At 36.5% G+C, this 20,875-nt stretch overlaps 1 protein-coding gene across 1 annotated transcript in view; it reads right to left on the minus strand.

Annotated features, from left to right (window-relative positions):
* The window catches only part of rev3l (REV3 like, DNA directed polymerase zeta catalytic subunit), an 85,773-nt gene that overhangs the window by 31,228 nt on the left and 33,670 nt on the right, over nucleotides 1-20,875 (minus strand). The window contains exons 3-12 of the mRNA XM_079584878.1: nucleotides 17,855-17,929; nucleotides 14,177-14,337; nucleotides 10,452-10,575; nucleotides 10,272-10,366; nucleotides 6,526-6,630; nucleotides 6,352-6,436; nucleotides 6,015-6,139; nucleotides 1,074-1,202; nucleotides 419-644; nucleotides 31-173 (exon numbers count right to left, since the gene is read on the minus strand). Coding sequence (XP_079441004.1) covers nucleotides 31-173; nucleotides 419-644; nucleotides 1,074-1,202; nucleotides 6,015-6,139; nucleotides 6,352-6,436; nucleotides 6,526-6,630; nucleotides 10,272-10,366; nucleotides 10,452-10,575; nucleotides 14,177-14,337; nucleotides 17,855-17,929 — 1,268 coding nt within the window. The remainder of the gene's footprint in view (nucleotides 1-30; nucleotides 174-418; nucleotides 645-1,073; nucleotides 1,203-6,014; nucleotides 6,140-6,351; nucleotides 6,437-6,525; nucleotides 6,631-10,271; nucleotides 10,367-10,451; nucleotides 10,576-14,176; nucleotides 14,338-17,854; nucleotides 17,930-20,875) is intronic.

A 20,875-nucleotide genomic window follows, 5' to 3' on the forward strand; every position in this document is an offset into this window, starting at 1 on the left:
ATTAAAATACTTAATTAAAATTGAGCTTACCACTATTCTCATCTGCAGCTCCATCCAACTGTGGAATGGACAAGTCAGTAAGGAGAGCACTGTTTCCATTCCAATAAACCTCTTCATCCGATGATGCTTGCTGCTCTTCGCTGGAGCTTTCATTTGCTTCTTTCATGCATAATCTGTGCAGGAAGGCAACAAAGATTATGATTAAACATGCCACCAAATTAAATAATGCACAGTCATATCTCACACACGCACTCATATCATATGTCTGCTGTGGACCAGCTAGTTTTTGCATACGAGGTCTATTCTGAATGCCTGTTAAAAAGGGTTCAATAAATTGAGTTCTGATCAAATGAATCTGCCTAATCAAAACAAAATAAAAACAGACAATTACAAAAATCTTAAAGTGAAATTTTGTGACCTTTTCCTGGCAGAGGGTTCTGGCATGTCACTGTCCCATCTTTGTGACATGATTTTGCTGAGCTCCGACTCATTTTTCTCCAGCTCAGGCCCAGCTTCCTCATCATCACTGTTATAGCCGCAGCTAGCAGACAGCTGCTGGGACACTGCTCTGGACCCGTCGGCTCTAAATCCATCATCTGCCAAAGCTTCTAGCAGATCAACCATGGCCTGGTCTTGATTGCTGCCTGTTAAAAAGACATTGTTGAATATGTAAATGTAAAAATATAAGAAGAACATGTATAAGAGAAGATGCATTACGCATATGTACACTTGCAAAACTGAAACTAATGTAAATATTAAGAGATGCAAATAAAGAATTGAAAAAAAAAATGTTAATCAGGATCTAATGAAAATAATAATAATAATTGAAATACCATTCTATTGTTTTATGCATAAAACAAAAGTAAATAGGATAAGAAATACAAACTTAAAACAAAAATAAAAGATAAAAATGATATCTGAATACACCAATTGTATTATCTTGCACTATTACAAATTATCTTTTAAATATATTTTGATGTATTTATGTATTGATTTATTTAAAATACTGATTAAAGAAAAAAAAAGTTGCAGTGCGACATCAGTTATTATATTTGTTATGATAGTCTCGGTACCAAGTATTGCTGAATGGTTGGTTCTTTGAGAGAGAGGGAGGAAGGTCTGACTGTTTTCCAACAAACTTAAAATGGCCTCTTCATCAACAACTGCCACTTCAGCATCTTTCCCACCATGCCTTTTTGTATCTATATGGTGAAAAGGAAAAACATTATAGACATTTCATCAGACATTGTCAAAAAGTGAAACAGAAAGCTTCCCACACCACTAATTTTCACTGTGTACAGTCTCTTTGTTTTTGCAGTTTTCTTTCCTCAGCATGAAGCTGCTTGTCACTCTTTCTAGTGAAAATGAAAGGGTAAAAGGGTTTAATTTTAAGCTACAGTATTTTAATGCATCCAGTGTTACATGATAATTTCTCATATACAGTGTGCCAGTGTTTCCTGCACTGCTATTAAGCACTGCTGCTGAATCACCAGAGCTCTTTTGTCTTGTGATGGCATAAGCCTCGCTGATTCATTGCACGCAAAAACCATAAAATAAACCATCATAATAGTGCAACATGCCGTTCAAGTCATGAATAATTTAAATGAATCAGTCAAAAGGAATGGGCAGTCAATCACATGACTCAATCATACACTGAATCAGCCAGACAAGATCTTCACTGAATCGGCCCATATTACTCACACATGCTCAGTAAACCACAGGTTATTATGGGTGGGTTGTACCAATAAGAATGAATCTTAAATCTAGATGAAATCAAGGTTTATCTAATAATACTGTTGCACCAAACTTTAAACCTTGTTTAAAAATAAGCAGGTTTACAGTTAAACCATCATTTTTATCCTGGATATATTTATATTTAAGATACCGTAGATAAACTTTAATCCTGCTTCTCCATATCTTTAAACTGAGATATAAAATCTCAATTAGAGATTAAATTTAAAGTGCCCCTATTATCCTTTTCCAAATATTACCTTTCATGCAATGTGTAATATAGCTGTCTGTGAATGTAAATGCTTTTATTGAAACCAAGCCCAGAGAACGACTCGTTTGGGAATGTGCCTATATATGACATCATAGATAGGTGGAAAAACCACCTCTGCAGAACGCCTATTTCTACATCGTCACCACTGTAGCCCCGCCCACTGATTTGCGCATTACAAGTAGTAGGTAAATAACAGTTGCTTGATCCAGTATTATCATCAAGTATAGCCCTAAGCGATAAACATGCCTTTAAAGATTGCAAAATGTTGTGCTGTGCCAGGTTATGGAAAAACAGTCACTGCATAACCTTCCTTCTGACGCTGGATTTGGAGAGAGATGCGATGAAAAACACTTATCTGAGGAAAACGTTTTTACTGTGTCACTATTGCTTTGTTACAGATCGCTTGATATGCAACATGTCTAACCAAAATCACCAGTGACCAGTTATTTCTGCTTTGTAATGATTCATGTACAGTTAGATGTTCTTTGTCTCAAAACCGTTTATTGCTGTTTATGTGTCAGTAAAAAAACAGAGACTAAACGGTCAACTTCACACTGTTTCTTTTAGTAGGATGAAAACAATAATTTTAACTGTGATTAAATTATATATAGAAAGAATGCTCCCTTTACAATTGCTGAGTTTATCAGTCCTAGACTCTTTCCAAAACTCACGCTATAAACAACAAATCTCTTATTTACATCGTTTTTGCACTGTTAGTTATGATGACAGCATTTGTGCGAGTGCAGAAATCGAGTTGTAATGACGAGATCACTGCAGTCATGCACTAAACATGTCTGTGATCGGCTACAATGCTCATCACTGCAACCTTTTATGCCACGATCTAAATATAATGCTATAATCAACACTTTTTTGATTAGTTAACCTTGAGAGCTGTAATAGTAAAATATGCCAAAAGTTTGGGGAGTTACACGTAATAATTGTATACCGTTTCATATGCAAAGATGTTAGCCAATCACAGCAGATTGGCTAACAACTAAAACAACTAACCTTTCAAACTAAAGCGTTCATAGAGGGCTAAAATCAGAGGAAGAAAAATACCTTTTATTTCTATATGATGACCATTTTTTATACTAACATTGTAAGTGCACCCCAGGAAACATAAAATAAGGCAGTTCATTACCTTCAAGTCTAGGTACAAGTCAATGCAAAGATTTTTTTTTTTACTCATTACGTATACAAGTCTAGGTAGTTGCTAGGGTGTTCTCGGTGGTAGTCTCGCAAAGCAAGGCCTTTGTCTGACAACGTGAGCTGGGCTCTTAAACCATTGCAATTGGCCAAGGTCCGGCCACTCAGTCAGGAAGAGGCCATCTGACTGACATGTAAAGTGACCAATCCAAGTTGTTTTGTTTAACGTTATGTTTGACGGTGGGTAACTGTTGCTACAATAATTCGGTACTTTCATGTTTACCTGCATATGCCGCAGATATTCCCTTCTCAGTCAGGTACTTCATCTGATCTTCCATTATAGATGTGAGAGGACACATAAAATAAAATTACTCGGGAATCCAAAAGTTCAGCCAAGCTTGAAAAATAGTAGCTGCATATGCCGCAGACACTGATGGGCAGTAACGCGTTAGAAGTAACGCGTTACTGTAATCCCATTACTTTTTTCAAGTAACGAGTAAAGTAAGAGATTACAATTGCAAAAACAGTAATTAGATTACGGTTACTTTCCCGTAAGGAGGCTGCGTTACTGCGTTACTGTGATTTTGTTTCGTTAGACTGTCTCGTGAGTCGTGGCTTAATTTGAGCCGGAACACGCCCGACGTCGGATACGGAATCTTTTTTATTGGATCCGGCACCTCCTATGTCACTATGGAAAATTAATCGCCTAAATAAAAAAAAATAAAAAATACTATTTGTGTAGCCTATAGTGTTCAATGTTGTTATCGATAGAGCTGCACAAATTATTTCATCCGCAACCGCATCACAAAACTCATCATCCGTAAATGCTGATGCGAGCCGCAAGAAAGCCCTAGTCTGTTCTAGAAAGGATGCAGCAAAGATATTTAATGCTAATGTATGAGACATCGGCCTACGCTGAGTTTCATTCATTTATGAGGTGCGCGCTCTAGTTAACAATGAAAGTGAAAGTGAAAGTGAAAGTGAAAGCGGCGCGCCGGCTCCTCCATGTCACGGTTATTATATTGTCTGCTATATTTGCCTTGTATTTGTTAAATACATGCAAATGGTTGATGAAACATTTATTAAAATAAGATGCAATTGAATTTATACAAAACAAAATTCACTTTAAAGAAAGGCTTTTAACAATGCAATGCAAGTGAACGTGGCGCACTAGCGCCTCAATGCACAGTTATTATATTGTCTGCTATATTTGCTTTTTATTTATTAAATACATGCAATTGGTTGATGAAATATTAATTAAAATTAAGATACAATTTATACAAAACGAAATTCACTTTAAGGAAAGGTTTTCTACAAAGCAAAACTTAATGAAATGGTAAAAACATGTCTGACGATTTACAAAAACAAAACTAATCTGCACTTTAATGTTAAAAGACGTAAATGTTAATAATTTGGAATACAGTCATGAGAGACTTTCATTTTAATTATTTTATTGCTGTATTTTATTTACATCTAATCGAATAGGCCTAGAGGATTTTACAAAAAAATATGTGCATTTTATATGCTGGAATATGCAGAAATATAAGTTAACAGAAGAAGGACTTTGTGTATTTCGTTAAAATATGGTGGAATGTGCAGAAATTGGTTAAATGTTCAACAATTTTCTTCAAGTCTGAGACTGTTGCATTTAATTAAATTTTTGGTTGATGCAATGTGCATAAAGTTAAAATATTGAAACTAATAAAACAAGTTTTAAAAAAGAGAATGTTTCATTTAATTCAATTTTAGATGATGGAATATGCAGAAAGAATATAATTAGGCTGAAAGGTCTGCTTTGTATTCAGGTCGCGCATCATGTTTTTGAAGTAAAGTAACTAGTAAAGTAACTAATTACTTTTGAAAATAAGTAATCAGTAAAGTAACTGGATTACTTTCTTGGAGAAGTAATCAGTAACTAATTACTATTTCCAAGTAACTTGACCAACACTGGCCGCAGATATACCCTTCTTAGTCAGGTACTTAATCTGATCTTCCATTATAGATGTAAAATGGTAAATGGTAAATGGACTGCATTTATATAGCGCTTTCACAGACCCAATGGCCACCAAAGCGCTTTACAATATTGCCTCACATTCACCCATTCACTCACTCATTCATACACCGACGGCGGTATCAGCCATGCAAGGCGATCCAGCTCGTCGGGAGCAGCTGGGGTTAGGTGTCTTGCTCAAGGACACCTCGACCCTTGGTCAGGTGGAACCGGGGATTGAACCACCAACCTTCCGGTTGGTAGACAATCTACATGAAGCACTGAGCCACTGATCTTCCATTACAGATGTGAGAGGACACACAACTAATAATAGGAAATAGTCTACAAATCGTCACACTCTAGGCTCCCGGAGAATCTACTGAAGTCAACCAATTAGAGTTAGATTTTTGCCTTCATGAAAATGTTTCCACTTTAGGGTGCCATGGACAAATGTTTATGTGTGTGAGTGTTTCAGGAAGGTTTCGATGAAAAACAATTCTTTAGCCGATCTCAGTTTTAATGCTTCAAATTATATTTCTAAAAGAGATTGATAGCCTTTGTAAAGCCAACATAATAAAATAAGGCATCTCATGACAACACATCAACATCTAGAAAAATCAATAATTAACCCTTACAAACATTTATAATATTCACACCAAGCCCTTGGTGAGAGTTCTTTTTTTATTACAACCATCTTAGAACACATCTTTAAAAGTTTTGCTTCGCAAGCACCGCTAATATTAAGCATTTGATATAATAGTGATGCACGCTAATAAGCATGTGAGATAATAATAGTAATGTTTTGCTTCGCAAGCACCACTAATAAAATTGAACACAAAATCTGTATGTTATCTTTCTTAAGACTGTGCATCTCACCTTTGATAGCATCTTGATGCACATCCACTTGGCTGGCAGGTATGAAAGGCAAGTCATCTGGGCTTAGCACAGCAGGATAGAGTGAGAGCTCAGGAAAAGAATCCACTTCAGACCCAGTCTGAGTCCTACAAAACAAGTCAAATCAACATCAACTCTCTACCTACGCACTCTGACGCAATTCAATTCTTCCAGCATCCTTCTCCCCCCAGTCTTCTGAAGGATTTCAATACAGCTGTCAGGAGACTGTAGTGATTAAAACATCTCACTGAAATCTCTTTTGTCCCCCAAGACTCAGAGGAAAAACATTTACTAAAAAGTTATGATAAACTTTACTCACACGTCAAATGCATTTTCCCTGAGAATTTCCTTAAACCTCTTCAGGAAGATTCTTTCACTCTCTGCAAATTCTACAAAGCCTCGATCTGAAACAGTGTTGGGCAGCATGGTAAATTCATATTAATAGTGGTGCAGCACAAAAATAATGCTCTTTGCACTCAAGAGCTTTTCTCACCTTGCGATTCAGGCATTTCAATATGCGAGCTCTCACTTTTCTCCCGTCGTCGCTGTTTCTCATCATCCCAGATGGCCTGGAGACCAGGGTTTCTACCAATCTGATCTGGAAACAATATTTAAAAAAAGAATGCTCATGAGTTCACCACACAAATAGCACAACTCCAGAAAGACTCAACTAAGGCTTACAGAGTCTGATTTTGCCACGTTGCTTTTCCCAACAAGCAAAAAATACATGATAGCACAAGCATTGGGTGAAAGTGGTCACTGCTATATACAGGTCCATACTATTGATCAACCGATGTATTGGCCGATATTCTGCATTTTGGGATAAGCGTTTCCATTGCAACAATAAGTGTAGGAAGCAGACTTTTATTTTGACAGTGCCAAGATCACAGTGCCTGAGCGCAGGTGCACAGGATCTCCCATTCTCTGTCTTCAATAGTTTACGGTCTTTGTTTAACAGTTCAGTCTAAAAAATTAAGACAGAATATTAGGCGAAACTGTGAAAGTGAACAGTATATGAAAAAAGTATTATAGCACTTTCTACTATTAGTAATAGAAAGGCAAATGCTATAATTCCTCATTGTCTGCAAATACGCATATATTTAATTCAAACAATACATATTTGAATATCTAATAAACATTTAATTCCACAAGCCTTGCAACTCAAATCCAGCTGTTAGATCTTCTGAATTGTACATTTGTAGCCTGCTAAAAAATGTGTGTATATTCTGCGTGACACTCTAAATATTTTAAACTATTACCACCAGTAAAGGACCGGGTCTTCATTTCTGTTAAATAATATGGAAAGAAGAATGAAGTTGGGGACAGAGAATGCCTTCAAATTATAAATCATACATAGATATGTTCTCTAATGGCTCTGTCAAAAATGATAAAGCTAGCTATATATTAGAGTTCAATAGTGACTTTTTTTAAGCTGTTTTGTGAAACTTCCCTGGCTCACTCCCCTCCCTCCATCTGAGAACATAGCAAGCACCTTAAAGGAATAGTTTACTTAAAGGGTAACTATCGCCAAAATTGAACCTAGGCTCTTTTTGTTAATCTACCCGAGTCAAACCTTCATGTAAAAGCATAATTAGAATGGAAACGCCACTTTTAAGATTGACCATATTTTCGTTATCTGTTAAAATGCCTTTTATAATGGGAGCATTACAATGATAGCATCAAAATTGTTATCTCGATTTCGAACTCCGAATGCAACGTAATGAACTGACTCCATATGAAGAAATGTCATGAACTTGTAATTCCAATGAAAAGCATGATAACTTTGACACTTAGAATTTATATGGAAACAAGCTTTAGGAGCTTTCCATCTTTACTCTACTCATGTTACGTTGCTTTCGGAGATCGACTACTTTTGACTAAGTTGAAACACTAACTGATAAAGTGAGTAGTACAAAAGTTATTTTTAGTAAACTTTGTGTACACAAACAATGCTCAAGGTCATGTGTAGAGCCCCTGGTGATACTTCGAGTACAGTTTCATGTTGTGTCGAGCCTAGTGTTTTAAAAATAGCGATTTTGATGCTTAAAGGTCCCATGACATGGGGTTATTTTATTATTTTATCATGTTTCCTGGGTTGTCCTTATAATGTTAGTATGTTTTTTTAGATCAAAAATAGTCATAATTTAAAAATAAAAGGCATTTTTCCTAGCCTGATTTTAGCCTCTGATTTGAACGCTCCATTTGAAGGGGCGTGTCTGCTGTGAGATCCAGTGTAACCTGCCACTGCTGTGATTGGCTGACATGCTTGCATATGAAATGGCTACGTATTACATGTGAAACTCTCTCGAATACTTTTACTATTACAGCTATTATACGTTTTTACTATTACAGCTATCGAGATTAACGAATCGTCAGAAGTTTTTTAAGTATTTAGATCTATTCCCATCACATAAAATGTTGCCGTGATGAGCATTGAGCATCGCAGATGAAGATCTTATTGCAACGCAGTTTCTGCACTCTCTCTGCTTTCACGAATGCAAACACGATGATGTAAATACAGTAAGAGCTTTGTTGTGCAGTGCAACGTGCGTCATTGATTTCATAACGAGTTTCCAGATAAACTCGCGCTGTGTGGAAAGATTCTTCTTTGATCGCTTTCTGTATATAATTTATTCACAATTTAAATAAGATTATTTTCATCCTACTAAAAGAAACGATGTGAAGTTGATATTTTAGTCACTGGCTTGACTTACTGATGCATAAACAGTATTGAACGATTTTGAGAGAAAGATTACCTGTCTGAACTTGAACAATTACACATCAGAAAGTGTTGCTTAGCTCGATCGATTTATTTTCAGACGTTCATCGAGGCCAGCTCTGTATTAGCCCAAGTTGAGGAAACAGTCGTCTGTGAAATGTTTGCCGCAGACATGCAAAACTTTGGGGAGTTGTGTCGGTGCATTTCCAGAGAAAATGAAATTAATCCACTGGTTCTTGGTTGGATGAAGGAACTAAAAAAAGGCTTCGGTGTTCATTTGTACATCCAATTATTGAGCAATTGTTATGCTTCGCTCACTCAAAAGCCATGATATCTCTCGTGGACAAACTAAAATCGCGCGCACGCATTCCTACTTCCTAGCTCATTTTCTCATGGACTGGAAATATTCTCTGGGCGGGCAAAGCAGAGAAAGGGGAGGTAACATTTCTCCTTATGACGTCATAAGGAGGAGATTCAAGATCAGCCCGATTGAGCTTCCACTTTCTCAAAGGCAGAGAAAGATAGCAAAAGCTCGATTTACACCGATTGAAATTTCTAGAAACTTGGGGACTATATATAGGCTAGGGGAACTCATATTAATGTAAAAAAAAAACGCAGAAAGTGAAAATTTCATGTCATGGGACCTTTAAATATGTATACAGTGATCGGCGTCAAATCCTGACTGGGCGAGAGGAGGAGCTGGGGAGGGAGGAGGGTAATTAATTCCTGAGAAACGCAATAGCTGCTGATAATACTGAAGGAGCTTATATATGTATACATTGATAGGCGTCGTATTCCGATAGGTAGACGTGGATCAGCTGATAGTCAGCTGATGCGAGCTTGACTAATGTGACCTGCCAGAATGCTTGATATCCGTGCATTAGATCATAAAGTGACAGCAGGCTAATATTCCTGCTGTCTTTGTTTTTAATGTTAATCAAACAACAAAAGACAAGGACAACACTCACTGCTCTAGATTGAATAGCTTAAGTAACTTTAATAAGGTTTATCTTCAATTTTGGTATTTGTTCTTAATTTATTTTAATTTTTTTGACAGTAGTCCTTTTCCCCCCTAAACATAGCACATACCGAATCGTACTGAAACAGTGACCCTAAAACCGTGATACAAACCAAATTGTGAGTAATTTGAATCGTTGCACCCCTAGCATACATGTAAAAACCAAAGTATACTTTGGGCTTTAATGCTATCCATCCTGACAAGTCCCAGACAATAGAAAGGATATGTCAGTCACCCAAAGCATAGTTTTTAAACTTGCAGCAATGTGTGGCTGTTAAAAAGAAAATTAATCTAAATCAAGTAATTTGGCACAAACATATGTAAAGTAAATTTTTTACATAATGTCTGTATTTAAAAAGTAATATAATCAGTGAAATAAAACACTGGAAGTGTGCCAACCCCTTTTTTTTTTGTACAACCACACCGATTACTGATTAGTGATGTAGGCTATGCAATCACAGATTCACAGCTCATTCTCACAAAAAAAAAAAACAATCCTTACTCTCAATCTCTAAACGGTTGAGTACATCAGGAGCCACGGCATCGACCTCCAGCTCACACACACTCATCCGTTCCACCTCCTCTAAAACCAGAGAACTGCAAAACAAACATTAAATAAAAGTAAAAATGACATACAATGAATGCTGGTATGTATTGACATATAGCAACAACACAAACACACCTTGGTATGTTGTCCTCCTCCCAGCGAGTACACATTGTATCTCTCAGCTCGCTGTCACTGAGTTTGGACATACAGGGATTCTTCCATGGGCTGGTGCTGCCCCCTATATTCAACATCTGCTCTCCTACAGAAACAAGTAGTAATAGAGGTGCAAAGTGTAAAAAAACTACATATAATAACAGTTCTCAACTCAATACAAGTCCTGGCCAGACTGATGTCAAATGATTCCGGGTAAAATTATTCTTTCATTTGAAAATGTATTTTTGTGAGCAAATTATGCAAGTGCATATATGAATGAAAATATGAATACAGCCGGAGAAACCGATCTCTAAACTGTCTTTTATACTCTAACTTCATACCTCTAAATACATTTTAAAAAGTGGTTACAATAAGACAGTAAAGTACACCCTGTGTGTGTGTAGTCTCAAGAGAAAAAAACATACATTCACAAAATTAACGGAATGCATAGCTGATATAAAAAATTGGATGACTAGTAATTTCCTACTACTAAATTCTGAAAAAACAGAGATTCTAATTATTGGACAAAAAACTTCCACACATAATAACCTAGAATAGTGTCTAACACTTGATGGCTGCTCTGTTAAGTCTTAGTCGTCGGTTAGGAACCCTTTGATACCAATCTTTCATTTGAAAGTCACGTGTCTAGTATATGTAAAACCGCATTTTTCTTAAATATATATTTAAATTACGCCATATGCTCTCATTGACAAATGCGGAATAATTAGTTTATGCGTTCATGACCTCAAGGCTAGATTATTGTAATGCTCTACTGGGTGGTTGCTCTGCACGCTTAATAAACAAACTACAGCTAGTTCAAAATGCAGCAGCTCGAGTTCTTACCAGAACCAGGAAGTATGACTATATTAGCCCCGTTTGGTCAACACTGCATTGGCTGCCTATTAAACATCGTATAAATTGTAAAATATTGCTGATTACTTACAAAGCACTAAATGGTTTAGCTCCGCAGTACTTGAGCAAGCTCTTAATGCATTATAGTCCTTCACGTCTATTGCAATCTAAAAATTCCGGCCAGTTAATAATTCCTAGAATATCAAAATCGACTGCTGGCGGTAGATCCTTTTCCTATTTAGCACCAAAACTTTGGAACAGTCTTCCTACCATTGTCCGGGAAGCAGACACACTCTGTCAGTTCAAAGCTAGATTAAAGACACATCTCTTTGGCCTAGCATTCACATAATACATTATAGACTTCTATAATTCAATGTTAGGCTGCATAGATTAGGTCAGGCGGAACTGGGAACACTTTCCATAAATCTTGATGTACTCGTTACATCATAAAAAAAAAACAGAGATTCTAATTTGCCTACAGAACAACCACTGGCACTGCTCCCCTGTACCTGAACTCATTAATTCAGACTTATGTGCCATCCAGAAACTTACGCTCTGCAAGTGAGCGGCGTCTGGTGGTGCCATCTCAAAGAGGCACGAAATCTCTCTCTCGGACCTTCACCATGACTGTTCCCTGCTGGTGGAATGATCTGCCTAACTCAGCCAGAGCTGCTGAGTCTGTAGCCATCTTTAAGAAACTGCTGAAGACGTATCTTTTTCGGCAGCACTTGAGCACTTGATCCAGTACTACTAACACTAACACTTTCTTTTCTATTCTACAAAAAAAAAAAAAAAAAAAACTTGGATTGTACTGTGGGTTATAGCACTTACATACTGTTGTCCTACTGCTAGTTTAATTGCTTCTATTGTTTCTCATTTGTAAGTCGCTTTGGATAAAAGCGTCTGCTAAATGAATAAATGTAAATAAAATGTAAAATCATAAGAAGAATGGCATCTACGCTAATTTTAGTGTCTTTGTTTATCCCAAGGACCTTCGCCTGAACCCGATGTCAACGTAGTGCTAAACTAAACTAAACTAAACTCTACAGATAAAGCGTTGTGGGGAAATTCGGCTCACGTACCTACCACGAAGTGATAAAATAAAATTCTGTATCAAAATTTAAGACAAGTAGTTTGTTTAGGCATGGTTTGCAGGGAATTAGAAATCTGCGCATATATATTCAAACGCATATAACTATAGAATTAATTCATATTGCACACATGAGCGCCATCAGCGTTTATCACAGGTTTGCGTTTAAAGTCTGTTTAGAGAAAAACTGTGTCGTCTTAGCGGCCCCTAATTTAATAACAAATGATCACTTCGACGGAAGTGAATCAATCAAAACTAACTTTAGCTGGAAAATATCTATATTCAAGAACCGCTATAAATCCAAAACAATGTTACCTTAAATTATAAGTTTATCTCTGTAAAGCTGCTTTGAAACAATCTACATTGAAGTATAATATGTATATTATGAAGATGACTTGACTGACTTGGAGACTTTTGTCGGATTAGCTATGTGAACACACAAAAAAAGTCACATGTGGGTCCTTTGCCGAACGAATGAACAAATTAATTAATTAAATTAAATGGAATGAGGCATTTATATATAGCGCTTTCATATGTACTAGTGTACACCCAAAGCACTTTACAATCATATCAGGGAAAACGTAAATACGAAAACTGAAATGAAAAAGGTGACAATAAAATGTCAAGAGTGCAAAATAGACACATCCACCTATTCACCACACCTATCTATTCAGATCCAGGCACCAATTTCATCGATGCAAGACCGTGAATAGTGTCACGCACTGGGCAATCGCTGCTGCTTCAGCCATTAAATGGTAGAAATATCCAAATAAAAAATGTGTTCAACAAGCTGACAGAAGTTCATACATTTCTTTTTTGGAAAGTAAAAATGTAACTGAAGATTTATTGTTGTCATTGTAAATATTCACTTTCACAAATGACCACAGAGGAGAATCGGAGAGGGTCACATTCACCAGACAGACACTGACACACTATTTTTTTTTGTATTTATTTCAGCAAATGACAACCAAAATCAAATCCTTAGAAGCTTGTGAACAGTTTTGAAGTGGGTGCGAGTAAGTTCTGCTAATTCACAAGCCGAGTGAGAGTCATTATCGCAAATGTAATGTTAATTATTAAACCAAAAAAAATACAAAACTTTCAAAAACACTCAGAAATGTGATAATTTTATCGAGTGATAGGGCTTAATCAGTGACATTATTACTAAATTTGATATCCGGCATCTTTATCACCTTCTTAATCTGCTTCCCTTAGTGTTTTTACACGTAAAGGTGAAAACATTACAGTCCCGTTTTCTCACTGAACGATGATATAAGTTTCTATGGCAATTCTTGTTTCAGCATGAATGACCTACAATTGGTGAAATTTTTCACAATCACAACAGAAAATCAAAATACTGCCCTAGCAGAAAGGCAGCGCGATATATAAAAAAAAAAAGACAAACTCAACACGCCGTGACGGCAGATTATGTAGAGACTGGGACTAATTTGCATAAAATGTGTGGTAAAAGTGCATCCCTAATTAAAAGGTATTATTCCAAATCTTCAGAAGTTGAGCCTCTACATTAATCCAGTTAGAAGCATCACTGCTAAAAACATTAAAGCTAAAAAAAACAGAAGAAAAAAAATCTATATAAACTTGGATTTTGGACTAGTTGACCATCCTGCTGTTTTACATGTTGGTCAGATAATCTCTTTCTAAGTGGGCAGCACTGTGGGCAATATGAATCAGACTTTTGATAATCAAAAGTCTGGCAAAGCAAGACTACTTCTTGTGTGTATGATTGAATGTCTGTATGCATTACCTGTTGCACTGCTTTTACGAAACTTAACAGCAGCAAGACTGATCATGTTCATGCCGTAGAGGTTGTAATCGATAAAGAGCTGCAGCAGGAAGGGAATATGAGCTTCATGGGGCTGAAAACTCTTATTCATTACAGCTCCACCCTGCAGGAGTTCACTCACCCTACAAAGAGAAAACATGCATTCAATCAGTAACACCAAACACGATACACACACGCGTTCTTTGAGGACTTTTCGGAGACAATGGTTGTTATACTGTACAAACTGTATATTCTATCCACTAACCCTAAACCTACCCATCACATATTTCGTTTTTTCACATTTAAAAAATGTGACAAGTTGTCTTAGGCGAAAAAGGTTTTCCTTATGGGGACCAAAAAATTTCCCCACAAGGACCAGGATTTTGGATCTTAACATCTTTGTGGGGACATTTTGTCCACCCACCCCTAAATTCTAGAACACACCACATCACTAAATATTACTTTGGTACTGAATTTTCAGTAGTAGATACCAATTTCATGAATCTCTATTCAGTACAGCACAAAAAAGCACAGATAAAACCAGATATTTAATTTGTAAACAATATTAATTTAATGAAAACAATGCCATATAACAAAGCTTTTCTCAATTAAAGGTGCAGTATGTGAGACTGACAGCTAGCGGTTGAAATGGGTACTGTAGTCCAAATTCTAAATATTGGAGAGAGTTGTTTCCCCGCCTCCTCCTGCTCAGACTTGACACTCATGCTGGTTGCCAGATTGAGGACACGCTATGGGAACGAGCGCAATTGACAATGGAATGCGAGGTGACTTACACACTAAGGTAATGAGTTGATTTATTGATTTATGATGAGTTGATATGAGTTTTAATACGCTCCCATTCATAGAGATTTTTAGATGGGTGCGGAGGCTTTTTTGGTCAGGTAGAATCTGCGATCTCTGACCCAGTTTGTTCGCTGGCTTCAATGGCTGCAATATGCTGTGTTTTCCCCAAACTGGCAACCTGTGGTGGCAAAATACTTTTGGTAAATTGGCAACATGCGATATCAGATTTTTAGAACCAACTATTTTTAAACAAACTATTTTTAGAATTTCCTAGGTCAAGAAAGAAGAGTCAAAGTAGAAGTGGTACAGACAAAAGGCTGCATCTGTAACTGTATGAGAGGAAATATGAGTCTGTAAGTTTCCTGCTGACATGTTAGAATACTCATTGGTTTATTGGTTTTCCTGTAAACCTGGTTATTTCAATAAGCTGTTTTTTTTTTATTTAACAGCGTAGCAGTGTGCATATAAACATGCTCATTGCAGAGCCATTGCCAGCGGAGCACTAAAGATGGGGCGCCTGAAAAAACGAAAGGTGCCGATGACGTAAAGTATCCCCCGCTAGAAAAAAATATGTGGCCCATTCAAGTGTTTGTCGGACCTTTAACCTGTTGCTACTACAACTATGAAGCTAAAAGCTACCGAGCAAATACAGATGGCAGACTCTGAATAATATTTAAAACAAAAAGGAAAATTACCTAGGCCAACATGTGTTCAAAATTTGTATTCATAAAAAAAGAAAAGAAAACATTTTAGACCACCAGATATAAATGCATCTTGGATACATAATTTCAGTGGCTTTACCAAAAATACATACAAGTTAGCAGGATACCACAATCACCAAATAGTAATTAATTGTATCTGCTTTACTGCAAAACATACACTTCAGTTTCACTAACACGAAACACATGTTGTGACCCTTTTAACAGATGCATAATTTTATGGTAGATTAGAAAAGCCTGAAGTGCAACTGGTGACAAACAACAATTCAGTAAAGTCAACTAACTACGACCAATAGCCTACTCAGTCGAGCTACTTCATGGAGCAGGAAGTTCATAGGTTAAATGTGTCAAATGTGCTAGTCAAAATGTGACTGCGAAACAGAAGGTCCTTAAGAAATAGTAAGTCTGGTGCAGTCCATGAGGATGAGATGAAGCTGATGGACCAGTTTTCCAGGTGGACCGTTAAGGAACGAAACGCACAAATCTCCTGGAAAGTGTTTCCAATTTTGTGTGCCATAGGCATCAGGCGTTCAGCCAACACTCCGTGGGCGTGACGTCTGAGGCTTAGACTGGACTGTTCTCAACTAAAATGTTGCTATAGTAGCCTAATATTAATGCTAGACAGCTAATGCACTTCGCAATTGTGATTTAAAAAAAAATTTGTTTGTACCATTTCATCATTAAAATTAATTTTCACATTCATTTTATCGATTAGTGAGGCTTCTCTTGAAGCAGGGTCAGACATTCTCAGGGAGTCGGGGGAAAATGCCCAAATTAATAAAATGCACCCAATATTTAGGATATGGTGGCAAAAATGGCCGTGTTATTTATGATTAAATACGGCTCGTTTTTGCTCACACCGAAAAATTATAAATGATCACCATAGATTTATATTACATCTTGTGAAAATGGGCATATTATGTCACCTTTAATAAACACCCTGGTGCTTCCCGAGCTTGATAATGGCAGTGAATTGCAACTATCAGTATGAAGCTAAAAAAAAGTGCATCCATCCATCATAAACTTTTTCAATCACATTCAACCACAGAGTTACGCTAGCAGTCACTGTTGTTCTGCCTCTGCATATAGTCCAATCAGCATTAAGTCACATTCTGTGGAGGACCGCCTCTTTTTGGGCGATTTCCCTCTGGCAGAAGTGTTCCCATAGACTTCCATACAAAGTTTTTTTTTTTCAAACTGCAGGCACTGCAATGCATTCTCTATGCAGGTTCCGGGACGTCTCGTATTAACATGCTTTCATCATCATACGTAAACTTCACTTGTGCAGCGATTGGTGGAAACAAATATACCTCTATTAATAATCTTTAAGCTGAAGTGACATCCAAAAATTCCCTTAGTGCATAACTTACATTCCACGGACAAATTTCCATCTGTAAATGTTAGAAAGTCAAGAAAATATTTCCATTTTGCTGTCATGAGTGGACGAGCTTCTGCAGGCTAAACTTCCGTGAACGAGCGCCACCGCGTGCATACGCGCCGAACAGACGGAGCACAATAGAATAGGAGTGCAATAATTCTGACTAAAATATACATTAATACTAAATTATAAATATATTTTGCTAAAATATTAGTTTTTGTTGGTAAACATAAATGTGCTAAAGAATTTCAAACCTAGAAGTGTATTTTCATGATATCAGTTTTGCTTTTATTTATTTTTATTTTAAGTTTAGTAAATTGAACTACTACTTTAAAAGGCATTATTTTGTTTTTATATTATGTTGCAAATTTAAAATGAAATGTGATTTGTTTGACCCCTTTTTTGGATAGACTGCAAGGTAGATAGACTGCAAGGTTACATTCACCATGTTTGTTTTCATAGCCTTAAATATGAACATTCATTGTAGGACAATATTGATCAGGATATGGAAATATATATTTTTTTAAATTAAATACAGATTTTTTTTTAATCAGAGAGCAATAAATGGCAGTGTCTGTAATGTAAGATGCCTAGACAACATTCACTCAAGTGAATTCAAAAGCAAACGCTTGTCAATCAGACAGTTTCGCTTGTACCAAATTGAGTTGTACCTGAAATTCATGATACTGCTGCACTGATACAGAAGTGTCAGTACTTTTTGATATCCTTTTACACACCCACACACATACTAGGACTCACCTTTTGACCATCTGTGGGTTGTATAGGTAAATCTTCATAAAGGTTTTTTCCTTCATATGGTATCCATAGAAAGGCCTGTGGAGAGATAAGACGGTCAGATCTTTGTCCAGATGTTTCAATAGGTAAACAACGAATATTCAAGTAAATACAGCCAGATTTGGAATGTAAATAGTTGAGAAAGAACACGCGTGTTGAGTAACAGTATACTGGATCTGTGCATAAGCTCTTAAAGTGACAGCAGTCATTTGTCTCTTTATTCTATTGTATTTATTTGTCCTATCGTTTGAAATTTGATCTTATTTTATTACTGTTTACTTGTCTTTTTTTGTAAATTTAGTTCAAAGTTTCAAATAAAGCCCCCCTCTGTGGTGTGTAAGCTATTGAAACCATTACTCTATCAAAAAAAAATATATATATATATATATATATATATATATACAGTCATGGCCAAAATTGTTGGCACCCCTGGTAAATATGATCAAAACTGGCTGTAAAAAATAAATCTGCATTGTTTATCCTTTTGATCTTTCATTCAAAAAATTGCCAAAATTCTAACCTTTCATTGAAGCAAGAGAATTGAAAGTGGGGCTAAATCACATTATGAAATAAATGTTTTTCTCCAAAACACGTTGGCCACAATTATTGGCACCCTTTTATTAAATACTTTTTGCAACCTCCTTTTGCCAAGATAACAGCTCTGAGTTTTCTCCTATAATGCCTGATGAGTTTGGAGAACACCTGACAAGAGATCAGAGACCATTCCTCCATTCAGAATCTCTCCAGATCCTGCAGATTCCCAGATCCATGTTGGTGCTTCTTCTCTTCAGTTCAGCCCACTCATTTTCTATAGTGTTCAGGCCAGGGACTGGGATGGCCATTGCAGATCTTGGTTTTGTGCTCAGTGACCCATTTTTGTTTTGATTTTGATATTTGTTTTTGGATCACTGTCCTGTTGGAAGATCCAAACATGGCCCGTTATAAGATTTCTAGCCCCGGCTGTTAGGTTTCGATTTTTTATCTGTTGGTATTTGATCCAATCCATGATGCCATGTATCTGAACAAGATGTCCAGGACCTCTGGCAGAAAATTAGGCCCACAGCATTAAATATACAGCAGAGTATTTCATTTTACACATGGGGTACTTTTTATCCCTGTGTGCACCAACCCCATCTTAAGTGTTTGCTGCCAAAAAAGCTATTTTTTTGTTTCATCTGACCACAAACTGTGCCCCTTGTTGCATGAGATTAGTTTTATATAGTATTTGTATAATAATGACCAAATATTTTTTTAACTACACAGAATGAAAAAGTGAACCCAAAGTGTTTTGCCTTCAAACAGCACTTATGAGCATGGCTGTATGCAATATCTTATGGTTATTTTTTACTTTAAAATGCTCCTAAAATTAATCATTGTAATTGCATTTATACTAAACACAGTTCAATTGGACAGCTCTACAAGTTTCCTATTCATAAAAAAAAAAAATCGAATTACAGAGCTCCACAATTGATTTCTTCAATTGATAAAATTATCGAGTTGACGTGCGCATTTGTGTGACAAGCTTAAAAAAACGGAATTAATCTTTTGACATGCGCACAATGCATGAATATACAGTTTCCTTTCCTAAGTTATTTGTTTTAAAAAGCATACTTGATATTAATCTATTTCCTAATTAGGAGACAACAAGCACATGAAGCTTTGTGCTGTGCTACTTACTATCATCGAGACTGTGAATGAGTCCAAAGCAAAGGACTAGTGGGGCATGGCCACCGTATGCAGCTTGTAATATGATCCACTTATTTAGAACTTCCTAAATTATTAAATTATCTACTACATAACCTTTAATTCACTAATAAACATCTAAATAACAACTACAGCTTTGTGGAAATGAATTATCTCTGCGAGAGAAGTTCTGTGTAAATGCATAGATGAAAACCGGATCTATTTCTGACAATTTTTGCGTATTTCAGCGAATGCATGTGTCACATTCTAGACAAGAATGTTAGACGGATTCTAGACAATACAATATGTGTATTGAAGCGAATATTCCTGCGTGTTCCATTCTCTTCACTCTTTAGCCCATCAAACAACACAAAACTTTTAAAGAGTAGTTTTTAACAAATATTTACATTCATGGGGAGGTGATAAGACTCCCCTGTCATTTTATGTTCTCCATTTGAAAACAGACTTTGTACATTTATTTTGCCTGTTGTTAATGTTATGCTGTTGTTATAAATAAAAAGAAGCAACTGGGATTATAAAACTTGACTAAAGTAGTCATGGTTTCTATTCAGGCGGTTCAGAATCTTTTATGCTTCATTTGTTAAAATTTGTACATGCTATTTGTGTACCTGATCATAGATTTAATTTTTATTTAAAACATAAATTACAGTATTTAAATGTGTAAGTGTTAAATACAAAATGTATGTTCAGGTCAGTTTTGATCATTACCGTAGACATCGTTTATATCCGAACTACAAACTTTTAAATGAATCGTAAGGCTCTACTTCAGAGTAGGATCTAACCCAGCACAGTAGGAACTTCCAGTGGCGTAAATGTACGTTGGTTGGTCAAACGCATGCGAAACACCAGCACCCACCATTTTTAAAAAGCAATGTAAACACGTTTATAGCCTATACATTTACATCATTAACTAAATCCACGAACATGGAAAACAGCGATTGATGGACCGATGCCAAAGTCCTGGCACATCTCAACCTTTACGCTAAGGATGAAATCCAATGCGACTTTGAAGAGACCAAGCGAAAATAATTATGCTTTCTGCTTATCTAGCGACATTGGGCATTAACCACACGGCAAACGCTAGAATACTTTTTCGTATACAGTTTACTTTCTTTGTTTAACATTTCCATCTAATAACATATTAGAGTGCTGTGTGCTCAGGTTCTGGCGTTCTCAGTGCCGTCGAAATAAAAGTCTGCCGATTAAAATAAAAGACCCACACAACAGCCAGAGTGGCAGGATGTAAGTGACGGCTTATGTCACTTCAGAGTTCCTACTGGC

The sequence above is a fragment of the Phoxinus phoxinus genome, assembly GCF_949152265.1.
Source record: "Phoxinus phoxinus genome assembly, chromosome: 16".
NCBI lineage: Eukaryota > Metazoa > Chordata > Actinopteri > Cypriniformes > Leuciscidae > Phoxinus > Phoxinus phoxinus.